Below are 22,512 nucleotides of genomic sequence, written 5' to 3' on the forward strand. Positions count from 1 at the left end.
ATAGCTATAATGTGGTGTGTGCATAATGTACATTAGAGGGGTATGACTGGCTTGTTCTGTTTTCGTGCCATATTTTTGCAGGTTACCTTCAAACATGTTTTGATGATTTTATTTTCTCCATGAACAAAAGACTGATGCATATCCATTGATATATTTAGTGTGATATAGATAGTGATCCAGTGGTACTGTGTGGCACATCCACACACTATGGATTGTGAAGAATCCAGAATAACACGATTGTGTGAACAAAGAAAAAATCAAATAATGAGTTTCCTTCCCTTTCTTCTATGCATTACATCCCACAGACAATGAGCAAGTGTGTCTTTGTGTGTGTGTGTGTGCGTGTGCATGTGTGTGTGTGCATGTGTGCGTGTGCTCCACTGTTCTCCTTGAGGAGTGAAAAGTCAATAAGACGCAGAGTCAGCGCGAGGGGAAGAGTAAACACAATGGCCGCCCCGATCCATTCCTCTCCGTCCGTCCAGCCAGCGGCGCCCAGCCTCCTCTCATCCTGCTCATTTAACACAGCCATTCGTCTTAGGCTCAGGAATCATTAAAAAGTAATCAAGGGCCCGAATGAAAAAGGAGGACGGAGAATGGAGAAGATGGAGGAAGAGAGAGAGAGATATAGAGAGAGAGACAGAGACAGAGAGAGAGAGAGAGGAAGAGCAAGAGAGTGAGAGAGAAAGGGAGCGCATGAAAGAGAGAGAGAGAGAGAGAGAGAGGGAGAGAGAGAGAGAAAGCGCAGCGCCCGAGAGAGAGACAGAGTGGGATAGCAAGGTTCTGTTGGTTCTGCTTCGTCTTGGTTGACTGTGACACAGAAAGAGGAAACGGGCTCGAGGTTTCTCTGTTTCAGTCCAGTTCAATCTCTCTGTCTCTCGCTCTCTATCTCTCCCTCTCTCTCTCTAATGGCTAGCAACCGCATTGTCTGCCATTACGGCGTGACAAACAACAGCCATACATCTTGTGGGTACGTGAAGCCCAGTGAATCCCCCCCACCCCCCCATCTCCAGGAGCCATGATTGCTCGCACTTAGCGTCTTGTCTTTCATACTGCTGCCGTCCTAAAAGCCCAATCACTAAAGGAAATGTGATTTCTCCCATCTTTTACCCACCATACTTAGCAGACTGTTCACTTTTTGGGCGGGTGAGCGACCGCGACCGAGGGTGGGAAGAGGATGATGTCCAGACAGACGCAAAAACAACAACATCAGGGTTGGTTTCATTCTGTGAGAACAACAGGAGCATGAGGAACCAATGACAACATCGGCTTGTGCAGTGATGAGGTTCATGGGAATCGATAGACTTCACAATTATTATGTTCATAGAACGCCTTAAAACGACTTTCTGGGTGGTGGGGGTGTAAACAACGGAAAACAAGGGAACTGAATATGAAAAGGGTGAAGGGGTTCCCTTATCAACAAGCCGCCCCTATGTTTGGCTGTGCGGTACATCGGCCACACTATGACCCTCATGCATTGACTTGTGTAATGGGTTGTACTCTAAACGCCTTACATGGCAGGTCCACACACAGCACAAAAACAATACATTCACACACATGCACATCTGCACATGCTCAAATAAAGAGTCACACGCACACGCACACACAGACACACACACACACACTCCCCCATTCTCAGGGGTGAAAGGGAGGGAATGGGACGCGGCCTTGACAGGCCATTCATCATCGTCACGGCAGCGACAGACTTTGAAGACTCCCCCGACGCACGCCGGATGGCGTACATGATCCTGCCAGCTCAACTGTAACACACACACTTATCTTTGTGTGTTTGTGTGTGTGTGTCCCCTTTCATGTGTGCATACCTCTGTGTGCATGCATTCAGGTGTACCCCTACGTCTGGCCCGAGAGACTGCAGTGTGTGCTGCTGTAGTCTGTCGAGGTGTGTGCATGAGCGTACGCATGGTGTGGGCGTGGCGTGGCGTGCAGAGCTTCCAGAGGAGCATGTTAGCGCAATATAAATGGAAATGGAGCCGCACGGGTCAGAGGGCTGGTGTTTCTGATTAGCTCCAGTGTGGCGCTGCTTGGCGTCTCACTGATGTAATGCATGTGCTCACCGGGGAAACGACCAACCACCACTTCACAAATCCCCACCATCAAAACTATTGGATTAAATGATGGGGACACGAGGGCACGTGCACACACAGACACACATGTGCATATGAGCGTGCACACTCACACACGCCCACACAGGTGACTTCACTGTATGTGTGTGTGTTACGGCCCATGGTCTAGGAGCAACAATGAATTGATGGACACGAGAATTACTGAATTGGGGTTTTAATCAGGTTCCCGCATAAAGTCAAAATGTTACTTAAATGGCGGCCGGACAATCATAAGTCTCACGCAGGAGACAAACAAAAGAGAAGAGGTGGCAAGGCTCCAGCCCAACCACCGATCCTTGTGTGAGAGACAGCCTCCACCTGGATCTCATCTGCCTAAATAGCCTACACCACCAGGTGTAGGCCATGATTGCCAATCAGCAGCTGGAAGCAGGTGCAAGTTAGAAAATAATCCATACCACATAAGAGTACTAGCAGGGAAGTGCTAAAGTGCATATACAAACTAAATAAAATAAAGAGGGTCCGTAACAGTGTGTGACCTGGCATGGACCAAGTTCATCATCTCCAGTAACGTCCCGTCATTGATGCGTTTACATGCTGGAGCATAATCGTGTAATGAACGTATTGAATAAAGATTGGATTCATGTAAACAGGTTTATTTGATCTGCTTCGCCAAAAGGATCGTCTCAGGACCGGATTTGCAAAGTCGATAGGATAGCTGGGCCGGTCATAGGCGGCTATCTACCTGCATGTGTACTCGATCGTATCGTATTGCCGGGAGTTTGCGTCCTGCACATGCTCGAGAATTTCGGCCGGGGATTTCACCCGGAAGTTCTATCGCCGCCGCCGCAGCAAAAAGCTCCATTTGTTCCCTCATATGCATTTGTATTAGGGGTGCACGATAATTATCGGGCCGATAACATAAATTATTACGTCATTCTGATAAGTCCGATATCATGACGAATAGCCCTGATAACATAGCCTATATAATTTTAGTGCCCCGCTCCCACTAACACTAAATTAAAGGTCTTATCATAACCCTAAAAGTACACATCATACAATCAATTACAATACATGAGTTCATAACTGCACATGGATATAGAAAATGTTTTTTATTATTATTATGTTACACCTTTCCTGCTGGCGGCTCCCAGACCATAGTCGTGGAGCACAGTGTCGATGTTCTCTCGGGGGAACCACCCTTCACTTTGAGCGGCAGTGGGTCTGCTTATAGGTCGGAATATGGTCGGAATGAAGCGGCCGCCGGTGATTGACAGGCTGGGTATTTTATTCTTAGTTTCACTAACGTTACAATACACGTTTGCACAGACACAACCAGACTCGTTCGTTAATTCACTAAACTGATACACGCTACGGCTCGCTCTCCTCGCTCGTCCACTCACTCACACACACACTGCCATTCCCCACACTGCCATACCATTTGTCCCAGTGTTTGTTAGATGTGAAATAAAGCAAAAGAAAACACTCTCTTCCTCCGGTAACGCAGTCGTTCACGACGCCTTTCTTATTTGTTTCTTATATTTGTATGTAACTCATGCTCCAATCTTTCATCGATTGATGCAGATGTTGTGGATGTAACGGAATATATGATGCATCGCTGCAGCAACATTTAAGATGATCGCCTCCGAGTTCTGCCTCCGTTGATGTCTGCGGTCAGACTAAAACACACCTGAGTGACAGGGGCCGTACTGTGAACCTCGACTCTATGTCATATCCCACCACTTGCAAGCCAGCCCCCCTAAACCCCCTGTTGATTCTACTGATGTCTGCGCGACAATGTCATGATCTTAGGTCATGATCATATATATGGATATGTGTGTGTGTTATCAGTTATCGGTATCGGCCTTTAGGACCTGAAAGTTGCCTCGTCAAACTCCTCATACACCATCTTTGTTTGTATGCTGCCAGATAGTTTGTTGTGCTTTTACGTTGCCATGAACCGGAAGTGGCTCTAGTACCACTTGTTGAAAGGGCTACAGCGCCACCTAGCGTAGCGGCGTCAGCCAGGTCTCCGACCATTATTCCAATCTGATCCGATGTATGTATACTCAGAAAGGTGACAGGCCCCCCGTCGAGTGGCAACATCGTTATATGGCTTAATCCATGATAAATCGATCTGGTCTGACCATGTAACCGCAGTCATTGTGCTTCAGACCACAAGCTCACAGCCAATCAGCCGCCATGTGTGTGGATCAGGAGGAGCTAATGTGTATTGTTTGTCTGATGAAATCTATGAGAAGCCACAGCCACTAAAGGAGCTCACACAGCATCACTCACAGCACTCTGTATTCACACCGCCATGCGGACGGTGAGTGCAGAAATAAGAAACACAAATCAACATGGAGGAGGCATGGGGTGATGGATTAAACGTGTGGGTAATGATCAGCAATGAGGACTTAATGGCTGAGCAGAAGTTGGACACGGGACTTGGAAGAAATAGCTTCCATGGAGGAGGAGTCTACCTCCATCTTCTCGCCCCTGCGGAGGGGCTTAATGTAGTGTTTTCAGACGTTGTAATTGAGAAATGAGGACCAATATCACACTTGGGTGATCACAGATGAACAAAGCACACACACACACACACACACACACACACACAGGCACTCCACCCAACTGCGGCACGCCCCCGCCCCAATCCACACCCATCTAGTGACACCCAGGGTGGGTTTCCCTCCCTCCATCCTGTGATTTAGCATAGCGCCCCAGGAAGTCACTCCCAGTAATCATATCCCTATGTTTCCCCCAGAGGGTTCACCCATGAACACACACACACACACACACACACACACACACACACACACACACACACACACACACAAAACAGCAGAGCATTTTCCCTTTTATTCTTCTTTCCATCTCAATCACCAACTCTCACACACACACAAACACACACAGGCACACAGACACACACACTCTCTCTTACCCACTCTATCATAGTCACACAGACACCATTTTGCGCTGTTCTTCTTAGGGGGGCATCACAGAAAGCTGGTGGGTGTTTTCTGGTGTGTCTGTGGGCTGCCCCAGCCCGACCCACTATTTGCAGGAGATAATTGTGTGTGTGTGTGTGTGTGTGTGTGTGTGTGTGTGTGTGCGTGTGCAGTACAATAGGTCCATATGGGCCTAATGGACCACGTAGAGGAACATATATCCCCCGCAGAACACATCACAATGACACTGCTGATGATGAACCCGGCACATAATCATGCATGCATCATGCACATACACATACACATATGCACACACACAAACACACACACTTTATTTATGTATATATATATATATATATATATATATGCCTTAAAGCATTAGGCTGGTCGCTTCTGAATTCAGAACATTTACTTGCTTCTCAGAACTAAAGCGATAACTTTTATCTCAGGCCCTGTCTCTCCTGCTACAAGCTTCCTTCAAACCAAAGGGCATGTTTGTAGCAGAGCTGACATTTTAACTCCTCTCTTTTAACCACCTCTGTGGGCATAGATTATGTGTAAAGACTACACACACACACACACACACACACACACATAGGCACTCAGGCACACACACACCTAGAAAGTTGGAGTTCCCCAGGCATTTGGGCATGGGCCGGGACAGTACATGTGTTTGGTGGGAGATAACTGGATGGCAGGTGTGCTTTGTGTGTGTGTTGTAGTGTGTGTTGTAGTGTGTGTTAGTGTGTGTTAGTGTGTGTGTGTGTGTGTGTGTGTGTGTGTGTGTGTTAGTGTGTGTGCGTGGGAAGGTGTACAGGGGTGCGCTGAGCTGCAGGCTACTGAGGGGCCTTCTGCCAGAGTAGAGACACGGGGATTGAAAAGAAAATCCATGCAAGTGCCCATGAGCAAGGCAAGGAATTCCCATCAGTCAGGAGGAGGAGGAGGAGGAGTGGGGGGGGGGGGGGGGGGGGAGACGGGGTCTAACACACGCCTAGAGGTACAACCGCCAGTTGAAAACCCCAATGGAAAATCAATGGGCGTTCAATCTATTAAAATGACATATGCTAAAAGTGATGAATAATTCTCTGTTGAAGGCGCTTAGTGAACAAGAATAGCCGCTATAACCAATGGAATCACTCTGCTCCACCTGGGGTTATTTAAAGCGAACACAAATATCACCATTGTGCGCCCTGAGTAATTGTGACAGTTTTATGAGGTAGCCAAATCCCTTGATAGGCTAAACAGTTGTTAAATTGTCGACGGCTGCTTAAACACAATTCTCTTTATGCCGGATAAAAGGGATACGGGAAACATTTGGGCTAATTGGAATGGCATTCATGGTTTTTCCTCCCCTCTCTCTTGGTGTGATGAGGCCTATTTCTCCTGAATTAAATCGGGTGCTGCTGTGGACGTGACTGAGGAATAAATCTGGTTCAAACCGAACGGGAAAACGGCCACAGTGGTGGTCCGTCTGGGCGCCAGATGCAGCCGTTATGCAGCCGTGTTCTGTATATTCATTTGAAATACTCAAAATTCCCATTCAATTCACCTAGACAATATCAGTGTGTTTCCTGTGACAGCCCTGCCATTGGTTAAATACGGCAAGGCTAAATGCTTTTGAAAGCTAGATCCTGGGTATTTTGCCGTTTACAGTATTTACTTTCTATGGTAATTCTAAATGTGAACACCGATGAGTGATGGAGAATCATTTGAATAAACCTGTACACTTGTACACCAGTGTGCCAGAATGATTTCCCACATTCAGACACACAGAATGAACTCCCACATTCCTCTATCGAGACCATGGAGGGGAAAAAACCAAGGTAAATGTTGAATGATATTCGTGAGGTGGGTAAATGGGTGAGTGGATGACTGGGCAAGTGGGCAAGTGAACGAGTGAGTGGGGAGTGAGTGGTTGAGTGAGTGAATCAGTGAGTTGGTGACTGAATAAGTGAGTATGTGGGCGAGTGAGTGAGCGTGCTTGTGAATAAGCTAACGAGTGATTGAGTGAACCAGTGAGCGAGTGAACCAGTGAATGAGTGAGAAGGGATCACACTTGCAGCTTTAAGTTGTAACAGGTGCAGTTACGGTTGTTGTAAAATATCTCCTTTTCGATACCGACTATTTCAAAGGGATTCCATACTAATGTTCCTCAGTATGGATCCACCAGTACCAGCTGAACCGTCACGCTCTCTCTCCTCTCCGACAGCGAGTTCACGGACACACCCAGCGCGACAGTGCCCACATCGCAGTATAGCCTTGTTGTATTTATCCTTTAATAAAAATCCAAAATTGTTCACCCTCAATGTTGTGTACATTTTTCATAGTGGTGTCGAAAATGGTATTGAATATCTGTATTTTTTTAAGGTATTCGAAGTAAGAGAATCCAGTATGGTGAAAACACTAGCTGCTATAAGTTGGATGCTGCTGAGAAGATCCATAATAAAGAGATGTGAAAGCCTCGCTGCCACACACAAATACTGTGTGTGTACAGCGTGTGTGTGTGTGTTTATATTTGTGTGTGTATACACTTTGTGTGTGTGTGTGTGTTCATGGGTGTGTTGCATGTTTGTGTAGTGTGTGTCACACACAACAGGAAGCCAATCAACAAAATGTGATCAGACCCCCCGCAAACAAGATTGAAGACACACACACACACACACACACACACACACACACACACACACACACACACACACACACACACACACACACACACACACACACACACACACACACACACACACACACACACACACACTACCTTCTAACTGCAGCACCACCTGATAAAGGTCAGTGTCATTATGCTTGTTTATGTGTCTGTGTGCATAGGTGTTTGTGTAACAAGATTGTGAATGTGTAATGTGTAAATATGTCACCGCGCAACGCCCGACCTCACCCCCCCTACATGTCAATCGGGAGGCGGTGGAAGGTCAGAGTCATTAGCAGACATTGTCAAGAAAACACAAGCCCATCATGACAAAGAAGTGTGTGTGTGTGGGTACACAAAAACATCAGCAGAGGCATGCACTCACAAATAATCACTCACACACACACACACCACTTGTTAGTGTGCACTGTTGGGATGGCCCAGATGAAAGCTCCTTAGCAGCAGAGCAGAGAGCCAATGTGAGGGAATGAAGCTTAATGTAATTATGGCTCTGTACTCATCTTGGCTGTGTGCTGAACACACAGGAACACAGTGGGGAAGCATGGAGGCACACACACACACACACACACACACACACACACACACACAGCATTAGCAGGTGGTTTACTGCCGTGTTTTAGGTTAATTGAACAGAAAGTCATTTTCAATCTCGCAGGTGACAAAACCAGGGAGAGGTGTGTGTGTGTTTGTGTTAGGGAATGTATGCTAAGGGTTATGGGGCTGTATGTTAAGGTGTGTGTGTGCCTTCATATGTGTGTGGGGAATGTAAGTTAAGGAATTTGTGTGCATGTAAGTGTATTCGGCCATGCATGTGTGCCTTTGTTTGTGGGGATATATTTGTAGATGTGTGCGTGGTGATGTATGTGAAGGTGTGTGTGTGTGGTGATGTATGTGTAGGTGTGTGTGTGGTGATGTGTGTGTGTGTGTGTGTGTGTGTGGTGATATATGTGAAGGTGTGTGTTTGTGTTGTGAGGGGGGGATGGGGGGGCAGAGGTTTCTACCAAGATTAATGGAGCCAATCTCCTCAGCTATACAGCGGAGTGACCACACTCGCCCCCCCTCTCCGCCCACCCTCTCTCTCTCTCCCCCTCTCCACCCCCCCCCCCACCCCCAATTCTAATTAAATGAATCAATCAGGGCAGCAGCAACAGCGGGCAGATAGCATCACACCGCCATGGCTAACAACAGAGAGAGAGAGAGAGAGAGAGAGAGAGAGAGAGAGAGAGAGAGAGGGAGAGAGGGAGGGAGGGAGATGGAGAGATACAGAGAGAGGAATCAAATGGGAAAGCAAAACAAAGTAAGCTAATACACATGGGGAGAAAAAGGATGGAGAAACACAAAAACAACAACCGGGTGAATAAATTGGAGAGAGACGGTCAGAGGCACCAGATAAATAAATGAAAGGAGAATAAATAAATAAGCAACAGAAAAACAATGAAACACGACAAAAAGGAAACCTAAATGGCAAGCTAGCTCTGTAGATAGCTGGTGACCATCAGACGCATGTGATTTCAAACCAAGGACGGCATCAACCTTTCCACCCCCCAACTCGGCCCTTATCTCCTCACAAACTGGACCGTGCTCATATTTATAATATTATTAGCATATATATGTGTTTGTGTACATTGAAATGTCCTTCTTGGTAACCTGCTGCTCCCCACTGATAGGCAGTCAGTCTTGCATCGTTGTCATAGTTATTAACTTTTGTCTGTTGAGTAAGTGCATGTGTGGGTTGAATATTATCAGCGACAAAGCCAGGGGCGAGATAGGGCATTTACCATAATCACACCCCACCTCAGAGACAAACGCCAACAGGAGAGGCATTGAATAACACTGAACCCGTTCAAAAACTGCTTTTGCCAAGATCCTTCAAAACCTATGCCCAAATGTTCTGCAATGTTTCATATTTGCAACAAAGAATAGGGCTGCAACAAACCATTGATGAACTTTTTATATCATTTCAATCTATGAACAGTTTTTAGTATCTGATTTCTCACTATAACGCTCATACACAACGACGGTACTAGTCTAAACCAGCTAGTGGTTGGTGTGGCTCTTAACCCCGGGGACAACGCCCCCCCCCCCGACTTTAATGCTTCAACACTTCAGATATTAGGTTCAGGGATCATTATGATCAATATGAATCATTTACTGTTATTTGACATTTTATAGCCTAAATGGACAAATCGATTAAACTGGGAGAATGATTGTGAAGATTAATCGACTTAACTAGTCGTTAGCTCTCAGCCCTAATGAAGTACACCTCAAAAAGGTAAATTGAGCGATACTATCTTTCCTTGTGTGCCTGTGCATGTGTGTCGTTTGTCTGTACACTGTTCCTACACTCTATAACGTGGGTATATGTGGGTGTGTCTGAGATTGTGTTGTTTGTCTGGACACTGTTCCTACACTCTATAACATGTGTGTTTGTGTGTTGTTTGTGTGTACACTGTTCTGCCCCTCTTTAAGTGTGTGTTTGTGTGTACACTGTTCTGCCCCTCTATAAGTGTGTGTTTGTGTGTGTGGTTGTGTATACACTGTTCCGCCCCTCTATAAGTGTGTCTGTGTGTTTGTGTGTACACTGTTACACCCCTCTATAAGTGTGTGTTTGTGTGTACACTGTCCCTGCACTCTATACTCTCCTCTAAGTGTGTGTGAAGGCCTCCCACTGGGCCCTACGAGGCCTGCCTGATGGAGGCCCATTCGGCTAATGTCCCCTCCCCAGCCGGACCCACCACACTACACCTGTTAATGTGTGCTGCGGTGGACTGCGGAGGGCCGGTGCCTCGCTAAATGTGTCCCCCCCGCGGCTTCCCCTATGTGATGGCGGCCGAGGTGTGTGACTGCGTGTGTTTAATGGGCTGTGGCGAAATGGAAGCCAGACTTTCTCCCCAACCAAACTGTAATGCTTTCGATGCCAGTGGTCTGTGCGCGTGTGTGCGTGTGTGTCTCCATCAGTGTCTCTAAAGTGTGCCACTTTATAAGACACTTGTATGAGTTAGCATGATTGACTCTTAAGTGTCTTTGTAAGTGTACACAACACACACACAGTTGTGCAGACCTATATGGGGACAAAGCTCCAAACTCACGCCTATTAAATGTTGACATATAGGGAAAGCACTACTACACTCCAAAACACAACTCATTCCCAGTGGTTTCCTCACTACCTAAATGTACACTTCTGAGATCAGAGGAGATTCCCCTTGAGACATTCTGGAGGCTTCTACCCAGCATGCAAACCTGTGTGCACAGAAAACACGCTCATCGTATGCACTCCTTACGATGGACAGGAGGAACGTTTGGATGGACCCGAATTAAAATAATGATAAAAGGTAAGGAGCCTTTACCGAGGGAAGCGTTTTATCGTGCACCCCACTATCCTCAGAAACACTCATTAGATTCTGCAGGGTAATTAGCAAGATGTTGCATTCCTGCTTGATAAGAGGCCAACGTCGTGGTAACGCTGAGGAACGCACTCTCTCTCTCTCTCTCTCTCTCTGAAATTAACTGACAAGCACCGTCGCTCTCTCTGAGTTTAATGACAAGCACAGCCTGTTTCTCCACGCAAGGGAAGAGGTGGTGAGATCAGCAGAGACTATGCATACAGAGGCTCACACAAACACACGCCTCACAAATAGGCCGTTTCACACATACGCATTTGTATGGCAAAAAACCCCTGAAAGAATAACACTTCATTGAATCTGAAAAGGAGTTTGACAATTGCTGCTTTTTACGCTATTGGGAGACAGGAGTGGCGGCTCTCCACCACGCACGCAGACACTCTGGAGGCTGACAGCTGAAGTGGAGGGACGATTTACCCCGGCTGCCAACTCCCTTCCTGTCTCCGGTGCTCCTGTACCTCAGTTTGGCGGCTGGTCTCTGTACATGTCACATGTAGCGTGCATGCACTGCAGCAGCAGCAGAGGCCGTGGGTATGTGAGCCTGACACCTCTGCTGTTCTGCTCCGGTTTGCTCAGGCAGGGGTTCTAAACTGGGTTTACTTATGTACTGCCTGGAAGATATGCAATCAGCCAGGTACCCCTCTACCCCCAGCACAAATCACATAACTTCCTGGGATGAACGGAATGTCGGGAGGTTCTCTCTTATAAAAACTTAACAACACGACCTTCCCGCTTTGGGTGAGGTGGCTTAATGCAGCTGCAAGCTAATTATTCCCCCCCGAAAAGGACAACGCTAGAGAGGGCTCAGAGCTTTACACCGTTTATTAATGAATCCATTAAAACATTTATATGCAACCAACATATTCCTCCCTGACAACCTTTCAGTGTGTCTGTTTTAGATGTGGACATTCTCCTGTTTGTCGAGTATCCCTATTTGAGAAACATTGTGCTACGGTAGCATGAATAGGTAGGGTACCTATGTCCCTGCACGCAAAGAACTCCCCTGAGGAATCAAACCCTAATCAAGCAATAAGGGCCAACGACACTGGAGCAATTTAATCCTATTTTTGTGTTTCATATTGCAGAATAATTTACAGCCTTGTTGCTACCCCCCCCCCCCAAAGAATGATCCGTCTGTATTCTCTGTATGCTCAGTTTCATTAAATCCTTTTTTTTCCTCCAAGATTAATTAAAGTTGCTATCCCCAGTCTCCTGTTAATCACGGGGTTCCAAGACACATCTCACCAGCGCATCATTCACACATACATCCTGCTTCATAAACGGTCCAGTGGGACTGGAACACCTGATTACCTCCCTGCCTTTCAACACTCGCCTAACAAGATATTTGGGTGACAGGTGTTCAGGAAAAAGCCAAGCCAAGAAACACTTATTTTAGATGAAACATGCTGTAGTGGTGGATAAATCCCAGTCCAAACCTTGACCTGAAGTTGTGCGATAAGACAATAAAGCGATCATGTCAATTTGGACTCAAATCGCCCTCTATAGGTTAAACAAATGCTATTGCATGCGTTGGTTGGTACTGGCGGTTTTCAGTTACAAGCTTACGTCAAACTAATATCCAGGCTACTTCCACTCCGACCTGACTCCCTGTGAGAGTGTAGGCTGGGGAAGCCTGAACAGTAATATAGCCATAAATAAATAAAAAATGATTACAAAAAAATATGTCTAGTACCTGAAGAGTCGGCCAGAAGACATTTCACACATTGTGATGGTGGCCCAGCATGCTATGAGCTGGGGGCGCTGCTCCACTTTTAGGAGTCTGGCGCTGTGTCTTACCTGCAGCAGTGGCCTCTGGACCCCCAGCAGCTTCATGGTGTCAGCGTTGGCGAGGATCTTCAGTGGGTCGGCCGTCTTGCTCACCGACTCGATGTCCTTGTTGATCTCCGTCCGCACCTGGCGGGTCAGCCCAGAGCCAGGGTTCACCTTACCATGCGGGCATTGGGTATGGCAGTACAGAACAGTGTCCTTGTACTGTCTCATAACATGACAGACTACATATTTACATAGTGTTGGATTGCTTAATAATATGATGGGACCCAAGATTCACATTACATGAAATATATTCACAGTTGACATGATCACGCGTGTGAACTGTGTTGAAGGACGCATGATGTGATAGAATCAGTTTCACTTCCACGTCCTGTGATTTTCACAGAGATGTAATAATTGCTCCATACAGCTGAACCAGCCTGACATATAAAACAACTTCTTCACATCTTCAGGTTCTCCAGTCTTACTCCATCTCCAACTCCTCTAAGCATGGCCTCTTCCAGGCCTGGATCAATATGATACAAGGTTATGATCCTCTGCTGTTGGCTGACTGACCTGGTTGAGGAAGAGGTCATTGATGTAGTAGGTGAGGAAGGTGCGCAGTTGGCACTGCTTAGCCTGGCTGGGGCCCATGTTGATCTCTATCTCCTGGATGAAGCTGCAGAGAAGGGGACACAAGGTAAACATTAGGATGAGTACCAGATACTAGGAGTTACTGGTAATATAGTACCTTTAGTACATTTTTCTCCAATATCATTAAAACCAATACTAATAATGCCAAAACCCTATTTGCAACTGTTGACAGACTGACCAAGCCCCCAACAGAAATTCCACCTGACCTTCATTCCACGCAGAAATGCAATGAGTTTGCAGCATTTTATACAGATAAAATTGAAGGCATCAGACGCGCCATCACTTTAAACAAAAATGTTGGACTACCACCCTATTCAGGCAAAAGTAACGTGGCAATGACATGCTTTAATGTCATAGACTCTAAAACTCTTGTGGAAACTGTGACACAACTGAAGCCATCCACTTGTTGCCTTGATACTTTACCTACCAACCTCTTTAAGAGTGCTTTTGACTGCCTAGCAATAGGCATATTGCAAATAGTTAACAACTCTCTCCAATCAGGCACTTTCCCAAAAGCCTTAAAAACTGCAGTTATCAAACCCCTTTAAAAAAAGCGGAGCCTAGATGCCTCTATTATTAACAACTACAGACCAATATCAAATCTACCCTTCATAAGTAAAATCATTGAGAAAGTTGTCCTCCAGCAACTTAGTGACTTCCTGGCATCAAGTGGTTGCTATGAAACCTTCCAATCCGGATTCCGACCCCTTCACAGCACAGAGACCGCCCTTATTAAAGTTATAAACGACATCCGTCTTAACACAGACAATACTTTTGGACAGATTAGAAAACTTGGTGGGGTTTTCAGGCACAGTCTTAAATTGGTTTAGGTCCTACCTACAAAATAGGAACTACTTTGTTTCCATTGGCGACTTTGTTTCAGAATCAACAAACGTGACATGTGGAGTCCCACAAGGTTCGATCTTAGGACCCTCTCTATTCAACATCTACATGCTCCCACTAGGGCAAATCATGCAAAATAACAACATTGACCATCACTGCTATGCTGATGACACGCAAATCTATGTATCGCTATCACCAAATGACTATCAGCCCATAGATCTGTTGTGCCAGTGCATTGAGCAAGTCAAAGACTGGATGTGCCGAAATTTCCTTCAACTAAATGAGGACAAAACCGAGATAATTGTATTTGGTGCTAAAACTCTCTGTCCCTGAAAACCTCAATCAAAGCCAGAAATCTAGGGGTTATCATGGATTCAGATTTACATTTCGACAGTCACATCAAATCAGTTACAAAATCTGCATATTATCACCTTAAAAACGTAGCAAGACTTAGAGGGCTCATGTCTACCGAAGACTTACAAAAACTTACATGCCTTTATCACTAGCAAGCTTGATTACTGCAATGGTCTCCTTACAGGTCTCCCAAAAAAAACTCTAAGGCAACTACAGCTTGTTCAGAATGCTCCTGCTAGAGTTCTAACAAAGACCAAAAGATTTGAACATATTACACCAATTCTTAAATCGTTACATTGGTTCCCTGTATGTCAGAGAATTGATTTTAAAATCATGTTGCTGACCTATAAATCCCTACATGGTTTAGGGCCAAAATATTTAACTGATATGCTTCCACTACATAAGCCTTCTAGGCCACTAAGATCCTCTGAGACCAATCTGTTAATTATCCCCAGAGTCAACACAAAACATGGGGAAGCAGGATTTAGTTACTATGCAACAAATAGCTGCTCCCTGAGGATTTAAGACTTGCCCCAACTCTGACAGATTTTAAAACAAGACTGAAGACTTTTATGTTTGCTTTAGCTTTCTGCTAAATCTTAAATCTACAATGCTTCTATTTTTTATTTTATTAGTAACTTTGCCTTTATTTTCTCACTTTCTAAAATGCATTTTTTTTTACTTTGCCTTTCTAAAATGCATTTTTTTAAACTTTGCCTTTCTAAAATGTTTTTAAACTTTGTCTTTATTTTACTTTTTACTTATCTATTATTTTTTTTCTATTATATATAGAAAATCTATATCTATTATTTTCATTTTCTTTTATTGTATGACAATGTTTATACGTGAGGCACTTTGAGTCTGCCTTGTGTATGAAAAGTGCTATATAAATAAAGTTGCCTTGCCTACCAGATACTAGGAGCTACTGGTAATATAGTACCAGATACCAGGAGTTAGTGGTAATATAGTATCAGATACTAGGAGCTACTGGTAATATAGTACCATATACTAGGAGCTACTGGTAATATAGTACCATTTACTAGGAGTTACTGGAAATATAGTACCAGATACTAGGAGTTACTGGTAATATAGTACCATATACTAGGAGTTACTGGTAATATAGTACCAGATACTAGGAGCTACTGGTAATATAGTACCAGATACTAGGAGTTAGTGTTGCTAAGGTGGAAGTCCCATTGAGTTACTGGTAATATAGTAAGAGATACTATGAGTTACAGTGGCTACAGTAGGAGTTACTATGAGTAACTACAGTGGGAGTTACTATGAGTACTACAGTAGGAGTTACTATGTGTTATTACAGTAGGAGTTACTATGAGTTACTACAGTAGGAGTTACTATGAGTAACTACAGTAGGAGTTACTATGAGTAACTACAGTAGGAGTTACCATGTGTTATAACAGTAGGAGTTACTATGAGTTACTACAGTAGGAGTTACTATGAGTTACTACAGTAGAGTTACTATGTGTAACTACAGTAGGAGTTACTATGAGTTACTACAGTAGGAGTAACTATGAGTAACTACAGTAGGAGTTACTATGAGTAACTACAGTAGGAGTTACTATGTGTTATAACAGTAGGAGTTACTATGAGTTACTACAGTAGGAGTTATTATGAGTTACTACAGTAGGAGTTACTATGTGTAACTACAGTAGGAGTTACTATGAGTTACTACAGTAGTAGCTACCCTGATGGATTTTAGGGCAATAACTGACTGAGAGGGCGGAGGTGGTGGAGAAGGAAACCTTTAGGGAGCTGATGTTAATGCCATGCAGCTGGTGCTAGATATCTGCGTCGCTATATAGCATCTGTCCAGTTAATGGGAAGCATCCGAGTGTGAGGGTACACAAATAACAATCAGGCTGAACGCTAAGCTCACCTTCAGACGGAGACGTGCACTCCATGTAGCATCACAGGGGCTACGTTACAATATAGGAATTAGGAATATAGATGGATATTTTATCACAAAAATTATGTAAAATGCATTCATGTCATTTCATGCACACACACACACACACACACACACACACACACACACACACACACACACACACACACACACACACACACACACACACACACACACACACACACACACACACCCCGCCCCTGACGGAGGGACCTGTCGGCGGGCGCGTTGTGGTCCCCGTGTCCCAGCAGAGAGCAGGTGTTTATGCTGTCGGCCCGGGTCAAGCGGTAATATATCGGGGAGTCGGGCGCAGACACGGCCCCCATTAATCAGCGATCAGCGGTCAGCGGCGGCGTCTCGCCCACTAACACACGCTGCGGACCACGGTGCGGGGCGGGTGCATGGTGTCTGACCGCTCACCGCACTTAAACGCACGGATAAATCAAACGCTGACCATAACGCGACGCGCCTTTATCATACTGGGCACCGACGGAGGGAGGGGTGAGGGAGAGGGAGAGGGTCAGGGAGAGAGAGAGAAGAGAGAGAGAGAGGTTATTGATGGGATGTTCTGCAGCGGGTGTCAGGAACAGAGGATCACAGGACTAAATTAGGAAAAGATGGAGAGGATAAAAGAGAAATTAGGAATTGCAACTGTAAGCATGAAAGAGAGTGCATATATGTGTGTATGTCTGTGCACCTGTGTATGAGTACTAGTACGTGCATTTGTGTGTGCACCAGTGTGTATTTGTGTGTGCAACTGTGTGTGCTTGTGCGCGTGTGTGCTTGTGCGCATGTGCTCATGCGTGCGTTTGTGCGTGCGCAGCAGAGAGGCAGGAGGTTAGTGGGCTGCAGACAGCCGGAGACACCAGCCAGGCAGGAGCAATAGATCAGGGGGCCGGATGATGGATTGCCGATGCTTTAACATGCATGCACACATATGGTCATGTGTGCACACGTGTAAACACACACACACACACACACACACACACACACACACACACACACACACACACACACACACACACACACACACACACACACACACACACACACACACACACACACACACACACACACACACACACACTTTTCTTCAAAAGTGCCAATTAGTCAGCAGATAAAGTTGAGCTGCGTGTGCGTCTGGAGAGGAATTGTCTCGGTCAAAGAGACGGAGGGAGTTCGACAAGCTGGACTTCAAGTCAACTAAAGCAAAGAAGCAGTCCTTCCAAAACACTGCATTAAAGGATCCTAGCATGAAGGCATCGATTCCCCGTCAGCAAATCAAGAACTTAATTACCGCAAACAATCATCCGATAAATGTACTGCATGACAAAGCAATACCTAACAAACATGAGGCACATAAACCCACTGGGGGCATCCTGGTCCTCAGGGCACGCCGTGCTCAGGCAACAAGCCGGATTGATCCTCCAGCTAGTGCGGGACGCAGCACACAGATGGATCTCTGGCGGTTCTGTGAGTGACACTGGTTAAATAACACAGCAAGGGCAGGGGTTTCATTTCTTATGGGGAGAGCCAGATAGCCATCTGGAGCCCATTGGCCCCGGAGCCCCTTCACGAGAGTGCTCAAGCAGCTGGGAGTGTGGAGGAGAGTCTGGGCTGGAGGTAAAACAGCCCTTTAATTGTACCACCGGGACCCAGGATGCTCCGAGCACATCAACGCCTCTGGAGCAGTCAGGAGTGGCACAGGTTGTGAGGACTATAGCTAGCCATTGTCACGGTACCATTGAGATAGCTCATAACCTTAAAATACAGACCATGAAATGATTGAGATTGGGAATGGTATATCCTTGGAGGATATATATATATGGCAGATGGTGTGAAGTTGACATAGAAAGACAGCATTGGCTGATGTTAATGGTAATGATAGTTACCATTACCACACACACACACACACACACACACACACACACACACACACACACACACACACACACACACACACACACACACACACAGTAGCATTCAGATAAACACAGGATTTAAAAAATACATCAACTCTTATCAACTTCAAATACAACGCGAGTGACGCCAGACATTTCGGCAGAACACCAGGTAGGCTGTCTCCAAGCAACGTCAGAGCCATAGCAAAGGCCCCTGGCCCCAGATCCCAGCCCAAGACAGTCCAGTGAACACGGCAACAACAACCGATTGGATGCGTCTGAGTGGATCCCACTGGTGAATCCCTGACTATGATTCACTGCACATTGATCTCCCTGTAGCTATAAAATAATGCCTCGTCTGAATAACAGAAAAGCATCCACACAGAAGTATGAAAATGTTAATCGTTTACACAACACAAGGTGTTTATATCAAATTAGCTTAAACTGTTTACATAAACCCTGTAATGCAATAATAGGATTATGCTGAAATGCAAATATATTTATGTGGTAAGGATTAAAGTGTGTGTGTCTAGATATGCTTTACAATCGGGATCTAAGCCGGTTTCAAGGTGTATTACTATGTATTCCAATGCAATCATTTGTTCCAATTAGACCATACAATGCCAGGGGTATTAGGATTGATCTGGCTGCGTGTGAACCTATGAGATCTATAAAACATAATTTGAACACGGCTCGGTACATACATGCATGGTCATGCTGGATTTGTTCATAACCGTTGTTCAACATTTTGTGTTTGCATTAGCCAAATTAAACTGCAACGACTATTTGCACATTTCAGGCTGTGTCCATCAATGTCACGTGACCAAATTGGCAAAGCCTTTACATTTGACATATTTAGACCGCTTTCCTCTGCACTTTCGGGGTGTTGGTTCAACGCCACAGCTCAACCTCTTTCAACCTCTTACCACCCATTGATCAATTTTATGATAATTGTTTTGATATGAAAACCTCCTTTAAGAAAGCCATTCCTCCACAAAAGGTAAACGATTGAGGCAAGGCGCAACGCACAGACGGCCTACAGCCAGGGCTCCATAGTAATCACATTCACCTTCCCTCGTGCATTTGCCTAAACCTCCCATCATTCTCTCAGACATGCACACATATGTATGTGCATGTGCATACGCACACTCTCACATTGAGATTCAAAAGGGGTGTGTAACAACATCCCCTCTCGCCCTCCCGGAGGGCATGTTGGCTCCTCTGGATCCAGCGGCTCCGTCAGACGCACTCCAATCCCACTTCCTTAGCAGCGACTGCTGTTGATTGCACATGACAGCATCTAATTAACTGTCATTAGGAAACAGATGTCAGCGCCTGGGGCCTGGAACTGGATAATTGCAGATGCCGTGCCCTGTGTGTACATTGTTAGAGGCATAACTCGGAATAGAATTACACACTTATTCCAAAGGGGGGCTGCGGTTCATCATCACAGAGAGGAGGAGTGCAGCAAGAAAAAAATAAAGGCTTCTCGGGAACGCAAACACTTGGTAAATAACCAGGAACATGAACGCTGCTCTATTCTCAAGGCTCCGGCTTTCGATTTCCAACGTCGGTGAGTATGAAATAAATAAAGTTGAAGTGGTGCGATTGATCTCTTTCTGAAACACTGCCGCTTCCAGGAGCCGCGTGCCTACCTCTCTGAACCACGCGGAGGAGTGCGAGGGCGGCGGGGGACGGATCCAAAAGGACCATGACAAGATAGATTAGAGAATCAGCTCCTTCAAATCTCCCATCAACCGGGGTGAACTCTGATGGGTGGAGCCCAGAGTAGAGGACAGCACACGCTGAAACCACAACAAAACGCATGTGTGTGCATCTTTCTATATGTGTATTTTATACATAGATAGAGAGAGATGGCTCATAGGACAGGTGGAATACAGATTGTGTCTGGTGAGATCGGCTGCTTGGGTAAGGTGCAAACTCACCTATTTCACATAAACTCTGCATCTATACTGAATATGAAGCTTCCTCACAGGTAAGGAGAAAGTCCATTTATTTTGTTATCTTTTGTGTGCACACTTTCATTTATTTGAGCTAGACTGAAACTAAATCTTTATTCACTTGCCTACAGCAATTTGATGTCTTGTTTTTAGTATTTTGTGTTTGCACCTCCTGTTATTGTGTTCAAACGTCTCTGCACTTGTATTGTCTGTGTGTGCACTACTGCACAATAATCTGTAAGCACTTTGATACAAATATGATTCAATTTGAAGGCTCTTTAAAAATAAAGTAAACTTTAAACTTTAATATGAAAAGTTGAAGCAAATCTATTGAGACCCAGCTGTCTTGCCAACCCTGCCCTGCCACTCCAGCCTTCGTTCAATTAGTAAAACCCCTGTTGCTCAGGGATGCCCCATGTGACTGCCACCAGGGACCATTACGCAACGCCTCCTGCAATGTCCACCACTGGCCACTGGATGGCACTGTGTTCTCTACCTGTAGCCCCACTGAGGACTGTGTTGAGACTCATTTGGTTGATGGGTTGCAATCTAAAACCTGTACAGGTTTTCGTGAGTTTGTGATTGTGTGTCTGGGTATAATATTTGACATTTGCAGTGTGTTTCAGCAGCTGGAGTGTAACAGAGTGCTCTGGTGAAGTACGTATGGTTCCCTCCCACACACACCCCTGCCAGACATCCGAAAGCGAACAGCAGGCTCTCACCAACAACACTGCATCACTTCCACTGTGCTTCTGCTGGGTGCACGTATTCGTGTGCATACAAAATAATTCATGTTAGGGGAGAAAATAATTTGTGTGTGTGTGTGCGTGCGTGCGCGCGTGCATAGCTGAATTATGTACATGCTCACTGCTCACCCACACACGTCCCGTATAGCAGCAGGTATTAATGGTGTTCATATACTGTATACCAGAACTTCTAGGGGAATGACGTAATACCAGCTACTAACCACATCTCCAGTACCAAAGTTCACCCTCGCCTTCAAGAGATGCTCCTCATATATAGCACATATAGCACACATGAGAGAGGAAGGAAGGTAGAAATAAAGACATGAAGAGAAGGTGAGGCCCAGAGGCAGCGAGGGAGAATGAGGGAGGGGGGGAGCGAGGACTTGGTAGTGGCTACAGTGTGTTCCCTCACTCTGCTGACCTCCCCAAGCCTCCCCTTATTGGACAGACTACAGGCCCGTGCTCTGAGCTGTGCTCCTTGAGACTTCTCTGCATAATTTTCTTGAGGTTGAAATGGACTCAGGAGTAAGAGTTGGTAAAAGAGTGTAGGAGTTTAATGCCGTGGCTCTGGAATCAAGTGCCTTAGTAGTTTAAACATCCCCTAAGGCAACTGTGTTGAGATAACATCGTCTTCTTTGTGTGTGTGTGTGTGTGTGTGTACAGACGAGGAGTAAAACCAGAAGGAACTCATTGAAATTGACTCTACGTATGCGTCTGTCTGAGTGTTTGCACGTAATACATTCACGTGTGCTTGTGCACTAGGTTTGCAAGTGTGAAAGTCGCTATTAATAATTCTCTGTATGTGTGTCAGCATTGGGGCCAACATGCACAAGTGTGCAGGTGTATGCGTGTGTGTATGTATGCGTGCGTGCACGATGAGTGTGCGTACGTATGCGTGTGTGAGTTGTTGCCGCGGTGCGTGGGGCGCCGCAGCGCGGACCAATTAAAACGGGGGAGATTGATGACATGGTGCGGCGAGGAGGAGCGCGGGGGCGGCGGCTACAGCGGGGCTCGCAGACAGCTGCTTCCTGGAGAAAACAGGAAATGCGATGGCCTCGTTTAGCCGACGCTCCGCCGCGCCGGCCAAGACAAATCACCTCGGAGGCCGCCGGGCCAGCCTGGCGCTCCACTTCCTGCTGTCCGTCTTAGCCTCCATATCACTCACTCGCTTCTCTTCTTTTATCTCTGGGAGAGTGAGAGGAGTGAGGAGGAGGAGGAGAGCAGTGGACTCACCAGATGCAGTAAGGAGGGCCGG

The 22,512-nt window shown here is 45.8% G+C and overlaps 1 protein-coding gene across 1 annotated transcript in view; it reads right to left on the minus strand.

Moving 5' to 3' along the window:
- Window positions 1-22,512, minus strand: part of exoc4 (exocyst complex component 4) — a 118,059-nt gene that overhangs the window by 26,369 nt on the left and 69,178 nt on the right. The window contains exons 12-13 of the mRNA XM_084482912.1: window positions 13,448-13,550; window positions 12,899-13,015 (exon numbers count right to left, since the gene is read on the minus strand). Of these exons, the coding sequence (XP_084339038.1) occupies window positions 12,899-13,015; window positions 13,448-13,550 (220 nt within the window). The remainder of the gene's footprint in view (window positions 1-12,898; window positions 13,016-13,447; window positions 13,551-22,512) is intronic.

Source organism: Micromesistius poutassou, assembly GCF_964030765.1.
Source record: "Micromesistius poutassou genome assembly, chromosome: 18".
NCBI lineage: Eukaryota > Metazoa > Chordata > Actinopteri > Gadiformes > Gadidae > Micromesistius > Micromesistius poutassou.